Genomic DNA, 12443 nt, shown 5'->3' with positions numbered 1-12443 from the left:
GATAGCTTCCTGAAGCCTGGAGAGCGAGAGGGGTCGGTGCGTACCAACCCCTCTCGCTCTCCAGGCTTCAGCGAAAGCCTGCATTCGCCCCATAGGACGCACACACATTTCCCCTTCATTTTTGGAGGGGGAAAAGTGCGTCCTATAGAGCGAAAAATACGGTAAATCTAAAATGTTTGTAGCCTTTTTAAAGAGAGCAAGGCAATTAATTGCAACCTCTGTGTCATGCTGATTGTGTTTGCAGCAAATTCTGAAAGGGCCTGTAACTTTCTACAGACCCATGTGCCCGTATAAAAGGGGAGGGTCTCCTTCAACTATCAGGATTTTGTTGGTGGGAATCACACATGGAGCTAGCAGGTCTCCTGCTCCGCCGACTTCTGCTGATTTCCCTGCTGCACATATCACATTCCCTATTGAGCCAGGGGGTAGTACAACTTGTATTAAAAGCCTCTGTGCAGTAGTAGCATTGGAGTCAAAACACCCTAGGTTCCTGCCCTGTGCGTTCTTAATGCTGCAATATAAAGCTCAATTCCCACCCTCTCTCTTCTTGCTGTTGCTACAGACGTGGTACGAGAATGGAACCCCTCCGATGTTTTGGCTTTCTGGGTTTTTCTTCACGCAAGCCTTCTTAACCGGCGCCCAGCAGAATTTTGCCAGGAAATACACAATCCCAATAGACCTGCTAGGCTTTGACTACGAAGTCTTGGAAGACAAGGAGTACAAGCACGCGCCTGAAGATGGTGAATGCAACCGTATATTCTTTAACCACACTAGAATTTGGGGGGCGGTTTATCACCTTTGTATCCTGCCCTTCATCATGGTAGCTGGATGCAGAAGGCCGAGTTGTATTTGGGAAATACGTTTTATGAAACAGTAGACCGGTGATGTTACTCGTCCTACATTGCCTAGGGAGCTTGATGACTGAGCAGGGAATTTGAACACAGGTCTCCGTGCCCTTTGTGCTTGAAGAAAATAATATTCAGAAACTGCATCCGCGGCAAGAAGTGATAAAATAGGCCAACTCTTTGATGGCCTGACAACTATAGTGATACCTTGGAAGTTGAATGGAATTCATTCTGGAAGTCTTTTTGACTTCCAAAACGTTCGGAAACCAAGGCGCGGCTTCCGATTGGCTGCAGGAAACTCCTGCAGCCAATTGGAAGCTGCAGAAGTCGCGTCAGACGTTCAGGTTCCAAAGAACGTTCACAAACTGGAACACTCACTTCCGGGTTTGTGGTGTTCAGGAGCCAAAACATTTGACTCGCAAGGTGTTCAGGATCCAGGGTACGACTGTATAGACGTAGTCTGCGGCTCAAGAATTCTAGTGGCCTTTTCATGTGCCATTTGTTTTATCCACAGAATTTTCAAGCCACTATGTGTAGATCTTAATTCACAATGAGCCTTTTGCATGTGTAAATTTTTGCATGTAATTAGACCTGTACACCCAGCGGGAAGCTGCAACTTGTTTCTGCTTCCATTCATGTGTAGATAATACTCAAAATTGTTTCTTACTATTTTGATTGTTGGAGCAACACAAGGCGAGGAACCTATTCATGGGTTCTTTGAAGAGTATTTCCTGCTCACACCTTATTATCAAGCCTACAGTCTGTTTAAAACATGTGCCTTCCTTTGCCATTTCATGCGCATGGTGTCTATAACCAATGTGCTTTGTCGTGTTTCTTTCTAAATAAATAAGGAGTCTTCATTCACGGATTGTTCCTGGATGGAGCTCGCTGGAACAGGAAGAAAAAGAGGCTGGGGGAATCTCATCCCAAAATCCTGTATGATACTATGCCAGTGGTGAGCATTTATAGAATCATCAGTTAAGAGCCTTGTAGCTTTATTAAGGCTGTGTTCCCACACACACTTATATACTCATTGTGTATAGAACCAGGCTGTGAGGGGCTTATTAACACACCCAATAATATGCTACTGTGTTTTGCAACTTGAGGCCACTGAAACAAATGGTCTCTGAGAGGTCAGAAAATGCATTGTGGCATTAAACCCACAATAATTAACACATACACACACCTAATTTAATCAAAAAAAATTTTTCCCTTCCAGTAGCACCTTAAAGACCAACTAAGTTAGTTCTTGGTATGCTAACTAACTTAGTTGGTCTTTAAGGTGCTACTGGAAGGAAATTTTTTTTTTGTTTTGACTATGGCAGACCAACACGGCTACCTATCTGTAACCTAATTTAATGTTGAACTTGCACATAGTGACCTCCCCACCTGCAATTCTAGAAATTGTGCTGTAGCAGCACGACTGTCTCCTTCTTCTGGTTCATATTTGAACAGAGCAGTCCAGAAGAATGCCTGCATTCCACAGAAAGAGTTTAGCAGTCATTCTGAGCAGGCCTGAGTCACTAGGTGAATTTCTGGAGCTGTTTCTGTATGGGGGAAGAAGCCACAAGAACTAATGCTTTCTCCCCTGCCTTGATAAAGAGACATTCTTCACTCTTTCTTTGCTACAGATGTGGCTAAAGCCTTGTAAAAGATCAGATATACCGGAAAGACCCAGTTACATAGCTCCCGTGTACAAGACAAGTGAGAGAAGAGGAACGCTCTCCACCACAGGCCACTCCACCAATTTTGTGATTGCAATGATTCTTCCGTCGGACGAGCCAGAGGCCCATTGGATTGGACGGGGGGTGGCACTTCTCTGCCAGCTTAACTCGTAACCCAGGTTTCAGATCCGACTACCACTTTCCCTTCTTTGTATAATTCTAATGGCTACCTTCTTTAAAAAGGTAGCCAAGTTTTCAGAAACTTTTAAATCCGATTTGTACCTTTTTGAGTTTGTAAAAATAAATAAGTTTTTTTTAAGAGAGCTTGGAAAAAAACCAACCCCACCATGTTTGCTTGTTCAATAATTTTATTTTCTTACGCTCCTTATGGCTAAGGAACGTACATAAGATGAACACAACAACACTGTTGACAATAAACAAAAACAGCATGTCATCATTTCCAGCTTTGCATTTATTATTTTTTTAAAAATGGATTTTGTTATAACAAAAAACACCCCCCCCCAAAAAAAAGAGTAGCTGATATCTCAGTATTTTTTTCAGGACCATAATCACATTGTTTCAACTATAAGGAAATAAAAAAAAGTCACACTGCATCCTAGGACACCTACAGCATTTTTTCTAAGCAATAATCACAGCTGGTTTGAGTGCAGTGCGATCAACATGGGGATGTCACACAGTGACAGCATCGTAAGAGACACGTAACATTTATGTCCTCCAACAAGTACACGTTTAAATGAGACTGGACTCCAGCAGAACGGAATGGAGAAGCCAGGTAGAAATGTAGCGGAATCCCGATTGTCCCAATTGTGACTTTTAAAAGCATTCGCGTTCCAAAAATGTCCTGGGAATTCAATACTCGGGAAAAACAGGAGAAGCCATGGCTGCTGGGCTGCTCTTCACAAAGTGGTAACATGCACATGTAAGCAAATGCAGAGGATCACCCATTCTGAAGGAAAATACAAATCCTATCACTTCTCCACGTGACCTGCGTGTTTTCTCTTTCAAAAAAAAAAAAAAAAAAAGCAAACCCAACCCAAAAATACTATTACAGAGCACTAATTTACTTTTTTGCTTCCCTAGGTAGGCAACATTACGCTACAGCACATGCCAGCGAAAATCAAGAAAAGGCTGTACCTGAAGTAGAGAAAGCTTTATTCATAATTACAAAAATAAACCTTAACCCCCCCCCCCTTATCCCATTTTTCCTGACTAAAATCTCACTTCAGCAATGCCACGACCCTTTATTTCAACTTGGCAGGTTTTAATTAAAATGACATCCAAGTTCCGAGCCAGAGAGAAAAAAAAGAGTGTAAAATCCCATTGATTACAACGGAAGGATCAGCCTCGCTCTTGGGCTAACACAAAAACGAAAAGCCGCTGGACAAAAGTCACCCAACATGAAGCCAAGTAGTTAACGGTGGTCACACGAAAAGGAATGACTGGATAAATTAAGTGGAAGAGTCAGAAAGTAAAGGCGCACTTTCACTTGGAATGAAGGCCATTAAAAGTTTGCCGACCAAGTTCCTCCACTCGGGCAGAAGGACAAAAACTCCCGACTCTCCAAAAGTCAGGCTGTGTCCAGCTTTGCTTCTAGAGAGAGACCAAGATGAACAAAGACCGAGCAGCATGCTGTAAGAAAACCCAACAACTGCCGTGTTTCCTTACGGCCGTTAAGACTCTATTATTGTCACATCAGAGTGGAAAAGGACTTCCACATCTCCCAAGTGCCCAGTATCAGAGCTCGGAGGAGACGGACCAATCCGTACCTGGCAAGACATGCTGCTTGGCACTAAACAATCAAATATTAAAGCTGATTTCTGCAGGTTAAGGCTTTTTTTTTTTGGCTGAGCCTGTCCAATCGGTCCGCACACAGCACCAAGTCAACAATACAGCTGCTTTGCTACAAGGGCGCCTCCTTACGTTACTTCTGCAGAGTGGCTCCCGCTGCAGTTCCCGCAGCCGTGGTGGAAGTGGTCAAAATTCAACCACCTTCCTCCAGCTCTCAAGGCGGTGGCGTGTCTGTGATGGGAAGTCGATTGGGGCTGGCCTTTCGGGTTCCCACCTTACGAAAAGAGCCACGTTGCAGCAGCAACGCAGGAGCAGCCCCACCCCTAACCTAAGGTGCCGAAAACAAACAAAAAATCAAAACAATGCCAGCACAGCATATGCCAAACGTTGGCCCACACTGAGCAAGACGCCCAACTTTCAGCAGGTGCTCCTGAGCTCAGGTGGCAAGGCATTAAAGGAATACATTCAAAAGAGTTCTGGGGGATTATGTAAACAGTTACCAAGACTGCCTCAAAGGGCCACTGCTGTGATCCTTGAATCAGCACTTCTCAGCTCCGTGTATTATTATTTTTTTGAAGGTGAGATAGAATTTGGCTGCCATGACTGAAAAAAATCCAATGCAGGCGTATCATTAAGAGGGAAGGGAGACGTTCAAAGCAGAAAACCGCTCAGTAGTTCAGGTTTCAAGTAGCACTGCTACACATTCTGTACGCTACTGCAGCAAAAGGTCGAGAAAGAGTCCACAAGCAGCATTAACCATTCAGCATTTTTGCTAACAAATACCTATGAGCCAACATCAAATACCCAACACCTGTCTACTCAGCCCTATTGTGGAAACAGAGCCCCCAAGGCTCCCAATGCAAAGATTTGCTTCCTTGGGTTTCGAAAGGTCTAAAGTACCGCGTTGTGTGGCCGACATACAAGGCGACAGATTTGTGGATTTGCAGTCTTCTTTCCCAAAGGAGCCGCAAAACAACATTGCTGGGCTAAGGGAGTGCATGGCAGCGATTGCAAGCAAGAACGTCTTCTTGAGACATCGTACCGACTAGGGGATTGGCAAGGACCAGTAAACAGAAGTGCCTGACCCAGACGAATACACGGTTTCACTTTGGTCACCAACCATTCAGCACAGTGCAAAACAGCGGACATTACTGGGAAACAAGGCCTGGAGCAAATGCAAGGGTCATGGAACAGTGCACTGCTCATACTGCCCTAAGGCAACCCCTGAACAGCATGCCTGAAACGTTGTTTTTTTTAAATGATGTTTTTAATAAACGCACTCCACCTAGAATGCTCTCTAGTCATGCATTCCCAGACTGTGTGTGTGTGTGTGTGTGTGTGTGTGTGTGTGTGAGAGAGAGAGAGAGAGAGAGAGAGAGAGAGAGAGAGGTGGGAGGAATCAACTCAAAACGTTGCAACGAGGCCCAGGGGCCAGCTGTAGAGAATGACAATGACATGTAACTCTTGGACTGGCTATTCAACATTTGCTCAAGTATAACCTGAAAGGCTTTTTGTCAGCAAGGGATCCGACTTCTGCTGCACATTGCAGTGGCAAACTGGGAAAACAACACACTTGCTAATAGCATCTTGCGCATGACATTTATGTTTCCTGCTTCCAACACTGCCCGATTAAAAGTCTACATCTTACCTTTGGGAAGCTGAGCTGCATTCAATCATTTTTTGTTTTTTGCCTGTTTGTTTGAGCTAAAAAAAACAGGAGCTTGTTTATGCAGACACCAGAATACTGTTACTTGTGAAGCAGCTCGTGCCACTGCTTTGCCTGGGGACAAATGTGCATACAGTACAACAGTGCAGACTTGAAGCCATACAGTAACGTCGTCGCTAACCACAGCAGAGTAATGGAAATGGTCAAAACTGGATGTCCAACACTATTTTGTCTTCGTAAAGGGCAATCACCAACATAATGGCAAATCCCATGAGAAGACCTAAATTCTGGAGGATGAACTGCCCCACGGGACAGTAGCCGTGCTCTTCGTCGTCTCCGTCCCCGTGAAGCATTTCTGGAAGCTGAAAGGAAGGAAAAGTATGGCTCTTTAAAGTCAAAGAGGATAGAGGGATGGAGGTCGTCAGAGGATTATGTGCTCCTGCTTCCTCCCTAAGCTAAGGGTTGTTTAAACTGCTTAGAGTGGAGGACCCAATTAGCTGGAACCATGGTTTTTTATATTCTTCTCTAAGGCAGGAAGTGGGACTTCCTGAATCATGGCTATGGAAAATGCTGAATCATGGCCCACCCCCCGTTATGTCTGCACCAACCCTTCATCTTGTTAAAACCTCCTTGTTACAGGACACCTTAAAATTCCAGTTGTTTCCATCCCCTTTTATGGTTTACACTTGTTAAGAGGTTTGTCTTATTCCTGCCAAGCAGAGCATTTATGTCACCAACTAATCAGCTCGGTGCCTCGGTTTTCAAATGTCTCGAAAGTCGAACATTTCGGTTTTCAAACGCCGAAAACCCGGAAGTAAATGCTTCCGTTTTCGAACATGCCTCAGAAGTCGAACGGCTTCCGCCGAGCGTTTCTTAATTAAATTTGCAGACCGCCCTTTGCACCTCGGTTTTCGAACATTTTGGAAGTCGAACGATCTTCTGGAATGGATTACATTCAAAAGCTTTCCCTATCAACTTATTTTCTGGCCTATACCATAATGGCCTGTTCCACTGTTTCCTGTTACGTAGGCGCAACACTTCAAAAGCAGCAATGCAAACCTCAAAGCATGTGAGCCACATACTAGGCTGGTGCAGACATAATGGGAGTATGCATGCATTCTCCCTGCAATGACTTCCCTTTTCTCCACAGGTAAAGGGGGAGTAAGAGGGAATTTGCTTTGGGGGGGCACATGTACAATCCTATGGCCTGTTTTACACAGGCACCAGTCAATTCTACTGCACCTCTTCAGGTTGTTCTATCGGGGCAAACTTACTTACACACAAAACTCCAAAAGGTCCTACTCCTATTGTGCTGGCAGTACAGGAGATGTTGCAGAGCACCTTGTTTTCATGTGGCTTGGATAATGTGTGAACACCCAGGGCCCTGCAAGAGCATCCCCTCACTAGGGCTGGGGGCGATATCTGGTTTTCAACATTGTAATGTAAAGGTAATGGGACCCCTGACCATTAGGTCCAGTCGTGGCCGACACTGGGGTTGCGGCGCTTATCTCGCTTTATTGGCCGAGGGAGCCGGCGTACAACTTCCGCGTCATGTGGCCAGCATGACTAAGCCACTTCTGGCGAACCAGAGCAGCGCACGGAAACGCCGTTTACCTTCCCGCCGGAGTGGTACCTATTTATCTACTTGCACTTTGACGTGCTTTCGAACTGCTAGGTTGGCAGGAGCAGGGACCGAGCAACGGGAGCTCACCCCGTCGCGGGGATTCGAACTGCCGACCTTCTGATCGGCAAGTCCTAGGCTCTGTGGTTTAACCCACAGCGCCACCCGCGTCCCAACAGCGCCAGCTAAATACCGTGATATGCTGATATATCATGATGCCTGGAATGTATCTTGACTCTTCTTCCTCCCAGCCCAAGCCCCATACCACTCCAGCTGGCGGGGGCTTCATTAAACTGATCAGCTGGGGGGGGGGCGTGTGAAGCCTCCTGCCACCCAGCTGAGCAAGCTCCAATACCTCTCCAGCTTGCATGAGCCAGAGGGACATCAGGGTTTTGTTAAACTGCTCAGCTGGGGGGCATGGAGCCTCCCACCCCTCTGCTGAGCGACCCCCATGTTGCTGAAGTTCAAACGTGCTGGAGGGTTGGCCTTCTTCAAAGGTGCAGGCAGGCAGGCAGATGGAGCCCAAGCCAGAACTTGCCCTGAACTTTCTCAGGCTCTGACTATCTGCCTGCACCTTTGGAGGCAACTTGAGTTGGTGGGGTGTATAGTCGCACCTTGGTTTCCTAACAGCTTAGTTCTCAAACATTTTGGTTCCCGAACGTCGCAAACCCGGAAGTGACTGTTCCGGTTTGGAAACTATTTTTGGAAGCCAAACGTCTGGCGGGGCTTCCGATTGGCTGCAGGAACTTCCTGCAGCCAATCGGAAGCTGCGATTTGGTTTTCAAACATTTCGGAAGTCAAACGTACTTCCGGAACGGATTCCGTTCAACTTCCGAGGTACGACTGTATTGCCAACTCAAAATGTCTGAAACCGGCATTGTGATCTGAACGCCATACCGGTTTCAGGCCATTTGCCAATATGTTGCCCAGCTCTACCCCTGACAGCACCCAATCTCCTCTGTCTTGGGAGTCACTGAAGCAGTGTGGTTTCCTCCACGCAACCTAAGGTTTTGGACCTTCCACGGGAAAGAGCTCTGCTGAAGTGGCTCCCCTACTGCAGACCTAATAGAAGGAGGAGACCTAGGCAGTGGTTGGAGTTAATTCAAAAGGGAGGGGACTACAGGGCAGAGTGGGGGAACCTGTGTTCACCCTCCCAGAGGTTGCTGGACCCCAGCTGCCCTCCGCCCCAGCAAGTGTGGCCAACAGTCACAGAGAGCAGTATCTGGAGGGCACAGGCTAAAGGGAGCACCATGCAGCAACTATTCCTAGATTGCTTACTTTCATTAAGTTATTGCAGAGCTGTGATGTCTGCACACAATGCGAAGTAGCCTGGGCTCTTACCATATCCACCAGGGCCACGTAGAGGAACATGCCAGCGGTGACTGCGAAGATCCACAGGGTGATGTTATTTGCATACTGTCCCACAGCTGTCCCTATTAGCATTCCGACGTAAGCCATCATGGCCGAGAGGAGGTTGTAAACAATGGCCTGTTTCACAGTCATGCCTGCTTTCAGAAGCACAGCAAAGTCCCCTAAACAGAAAGAGAGACAGAATGGCAATGTGATCACAAAAGAAGTTCAAGGAATCTTTGCTTAAAGAAATGCAAAAGTGTAATATTGATGCCTGCTGTACAGGCAAAACAGCTGGATGAAAAACAAGCGGGTCCGAGCTACTGGCGTTCTTCTATTTTTTTAAATCTGTTTTATTTCAAAGGGGCAAAGCTGGCTGTCATCCTTTTAAGTCTGCGACATGATCAATTCATCCCCCCTCTTGCAATCCTGTAAGCCCTTTGGAGTGAGAATGAAATAGAGCGCAGAGCCTTAATAAAGCAGTCAGGGTGGAAGTGCTCACTGGCAGTGGGGAAGAAAAGCAGCCAGAGAGAACATAGAAACTTTGAAATGAGATAATGAGCGCTGCTGCCCCCGAGGCACACGGTTGGGCAGGAGTCTCCCATGCTCCGGGTCATTCTAAGCAAGAAGCAGAGGGAAACAGGTGTCTCTACAAAGGATGGGCTCAGCTAACATGAATTGATAAGAGGATACAGTCATACCTTGGACGGTGAATGGAATCCGTTCCAGAAGTCTGTTCGACTTCCAAATTGCAGCTTCTGATTGGCTGCAGGAAGCTCCTGCAGCCAATCGGAAGCCGCGGAAGCCCCGTCGGATGGTCGGCTTCCAAAAGAACGTTCGAAAACCGGAACAGTCACTTCTGGGTTTCGATCGTTCGGGAGCCAAAACGTTGAAGTAGGCTGTTTGAAAACCAAGGTATGACTGCATAGCACTTTTAAGCTGTAATGGAACAAATACTCAAGTTTCGTTTAACAGGCATCATCAATCCCCCAAATTCAGCAGACTGTCGGCCACCGGCCTCTGAACGTGCTTGCATCCACATCAATGACAACATGTTTCCACATCATAAGTAACCATCCATGGCCTGGTTCACGTGGCATCCTATGAACTGCCAAAATTCAGAAGTCTCCAGGTTCCTGTAGCAGCATCTATCTGCAAGACCCGCCCCCATAGGTACTTGCTAAAAGACCTCTTTCCAATGAGCTCTCTTAGCACGACTTGCTCACTCACTCACACTCTAGCAGTGCTTTGCTTCTCCCACGACCAAATCAAAGAAGCCAGGGGAAGTGAGCAAGAGAATGGGAGTTCTGAGAAGACTGCAAAAGTGGATCTTGCCTGCAGATTTCTGACAGCTACTACTAGTCACCCGGAGACCTCTGAGCATGCAATGGTTGGTTCATAGGGCCTATGTGTGATTTTTACTTTTCTGTTCCAGACCTTTCTATGATAATTCTCTAGAACACAAGTTGCGGAACCTTAAATAATATGCGCCTGGAAAGCTCAGTGGTTTGAGCATGGTGCTGATAACACCAAGGCTTGCACGTTTGATTCCTGTGTGAGAGAGCTGCGTATTCCCATGTTGCAGGGGGTTGGACTAGATGATCCTGTGGGGCTCCAAATGGTGGTGGGAAATGCACAGCACCCCCTTCCCCTCCCAGGGAGAACCACATAAACAAATGCAGCTGTGTCAGCTATTGCTGCATCGCCAGATATACCCTGCACATTTTTGGCCACAAAAACAATCAAATCTTTTAATATGAAAAAAATTCTTCAATCACAGAAGCATGCACAGCTGACATCAGATTAACTGATTACCCAATTCATGGGGAAGCTCATGACAAAATACTGCTATGGATGTGCTAATTCCTCCGGTCAAGCCAGCACTGAAAGCTGCTCCTGAGGGGGCAAGAGGGAAACACAAAACAAAACGCAACAAAGGAACAGTTATTTTCAGATTGGTTATTTTCAAGCAAATCCATCAGCAGAGACAATAAATGAGAGCTTTCTTTGTTCCGAGTTTTGTAACGTTAACCGCAGGAGCTGTGTTTTGAATATCTGTTCTTAAATGTTCTGTCCTATGTTTAAAGAAAGGAACTGCGCTGTCTTTGGAATCTGGGAAAATATGAACAGATGAGAGCGCCCAGGAGGGAACGGTCGGCTCTCTGACCTTTTCCTCCCGCATCTGAAATTCATGCTTAAAAGCCAGCTCCTATCTTACAGAGCAATCCCATGCACTGTCTGCTCAAAGCTCAGTCCCACTTGGTTGTGGATGTCTTCTTCCCAGGTAAGTGGGGCCTAGGATTGCAGCCTTAGGGACTTCTCTGTGGCACCAACCAAAAGCAACATTCTCTTTCGGTGTGTCAGACCAAGAGAGCATCAAACACGATAAAAACAAAGACACACGACAGGAGTGAGACCTTGGTCAGCTTGCAAAACCTGCAGTAGCTACCAATCTGCTACTGGAGCCAAGTTCAAGGTGCTCCTATTAGTACATAAAACCCTTAGCAACCTGGCAACTGTTTACCTGCGAGATTGCTTTACCCCAATATGCTGACTTGACTGCTTCCATCTGCAGAACCGGCACTGCTACAGATGCCATATAATACTCATTCTGCATTTATAAGAAATCAATCATTTGAGTCTTTTGCAGCTCCCTGTCTGCTGATACCAGGCAGGTTGCCCTCACTGCAGTGACGTAGCGTGGGTTGTCAGCACCCAGGGCAAGGCAAGTAATTTGCGCCCCCTAACCCGTGGATTTGCGCCCCCTAACCCGTGGATTTGCCCTAACCCCCAGATGTTGTGCCCGGTGCGGCCGGCCCCCCCTGCACCCCCCCATGCTACGCCACTGCCTCACTGTGCTCTTTTGGGCACCTTGCTAACATCTGTAGAATGTTGATGACCTTTATCCTTTGTTGCTAATTTTAAGGGTTTTTTAAAAACTGTTTTGAATAGCTGTGTTTTTACCAATCATTTTGGTCCCCCCTCCCGTCCTTTATAAAATCACTTTTTAAAAAAATCAAACATAAAACAATAAAATAAAACAAATAGTGCACTCAAAATGCTAGGAATGGCAGCTGAAAGCAGAATGCCTCTCTTGACAATTTAATCATCTCCATGTGGGATCTATAGCAAGGAAGATTAAGAAGATATAACATGTTTTTCGACTTGTCTGAGATATCAGATTGGGGTGGCTAAGGCTGACCACCTAAATAGCCAGTGGGTTTGGTTGCCTATCACAGGTAAGAATCACAGGGCTGGGTTTGCAAATTGAAAGAGAACTGGGCTGGGTTTGTTTCGTTTCTTTTCAGATCAAATGATTAGACCAGGTGCGTGTAGGTGGGCTGCTAACACACTGCTACTTCTGTAAGCTTGTTTTCAAGTAGTCTTTAAGGCTCCTGTCCCTTTGACTCACAAGGGACTGAAACGGCCAGCAACACCACACAGCTAACTTCCTTGGAATGGCCTGCGCTGGGCCGGCTGAAATGCAA

General features: G+C 46.3%; 2 protein-coding genes across 7 annotated transcripts in view; one reads left to right on the top strand and one right to left on the bottom strand.

Annotated features, from left to right (window-relative positions):
• Positions 1 to 2751, top strand: part of DNAH7 (dynein axonemal heavy chain 7) — a 149559-nt gene extending 146808 nt beyond the window's left edge. Inside the window, exons 62-64 of the mRNA XM_083625443.1 lie at positions 563 to 740; positions 1697 to 1800; positions 2477 to 2751. Of these exons, the coding sequence (XP_083481569.1) occupies positions 563 to 740; positions 1697 to 1800; positions 2477 to 2683 (489 nt within the window). The 3' untranslated portion in view covers positions 2684 to 2751. The remainder of the gene's footprint in view (positions 1 to 562; positions 741 to 1696; positions 1801 to 2476) is intronic.
• Positions 2752 to 2859: 108 nt separating this feature from the next.
• Positions 2860 to 12443, bottom strand: part of SLC39A10 (solute carrier family 39 member 10) — a 57738-nt gene continuing 48154 nt past the window's right edge. For all 6 annotated transcript variants that reach the window (XM_083628350.1, XM_083628352.1, XM_083628349.1 and 3 more), the window contains 3 exons: positions 10771 to 10851; positions 8947 to 9137; positions 2860 to 6346 (listed from right to left, as the gene is read on the bottom strand). In XM_083628350.1, coding sequence (XP_083484476.1) covers positions 6188 to 6346; positions 8947 to 9137; positions 10771 to 10851 — 431 coding nt within the window. In that variant the 3' untranslated portion in view covers positions 2860 to 6187. The remainder of the gene's footprint in view (positions 6347 to 8946; positions 9138 to 10770; positions 10852 to 12443) is intronic.

Source organism: Podarcis filfolensis, assembly GCF_964270895.1.
Source record: "Podarcis filfolensis genome assembly, chromosome: 1".
NCBI lineage: Eukaryota > Metazoa > Chordata > Lepidosauria > Squamata > Lacertidae > Podarcis > Podarcis filfolensis.
The sequence above is the reverse complement of the archived record's forward strand: the minus strand, read 5'-3'. Positions and strand labels throughout refer to the sequence as shown.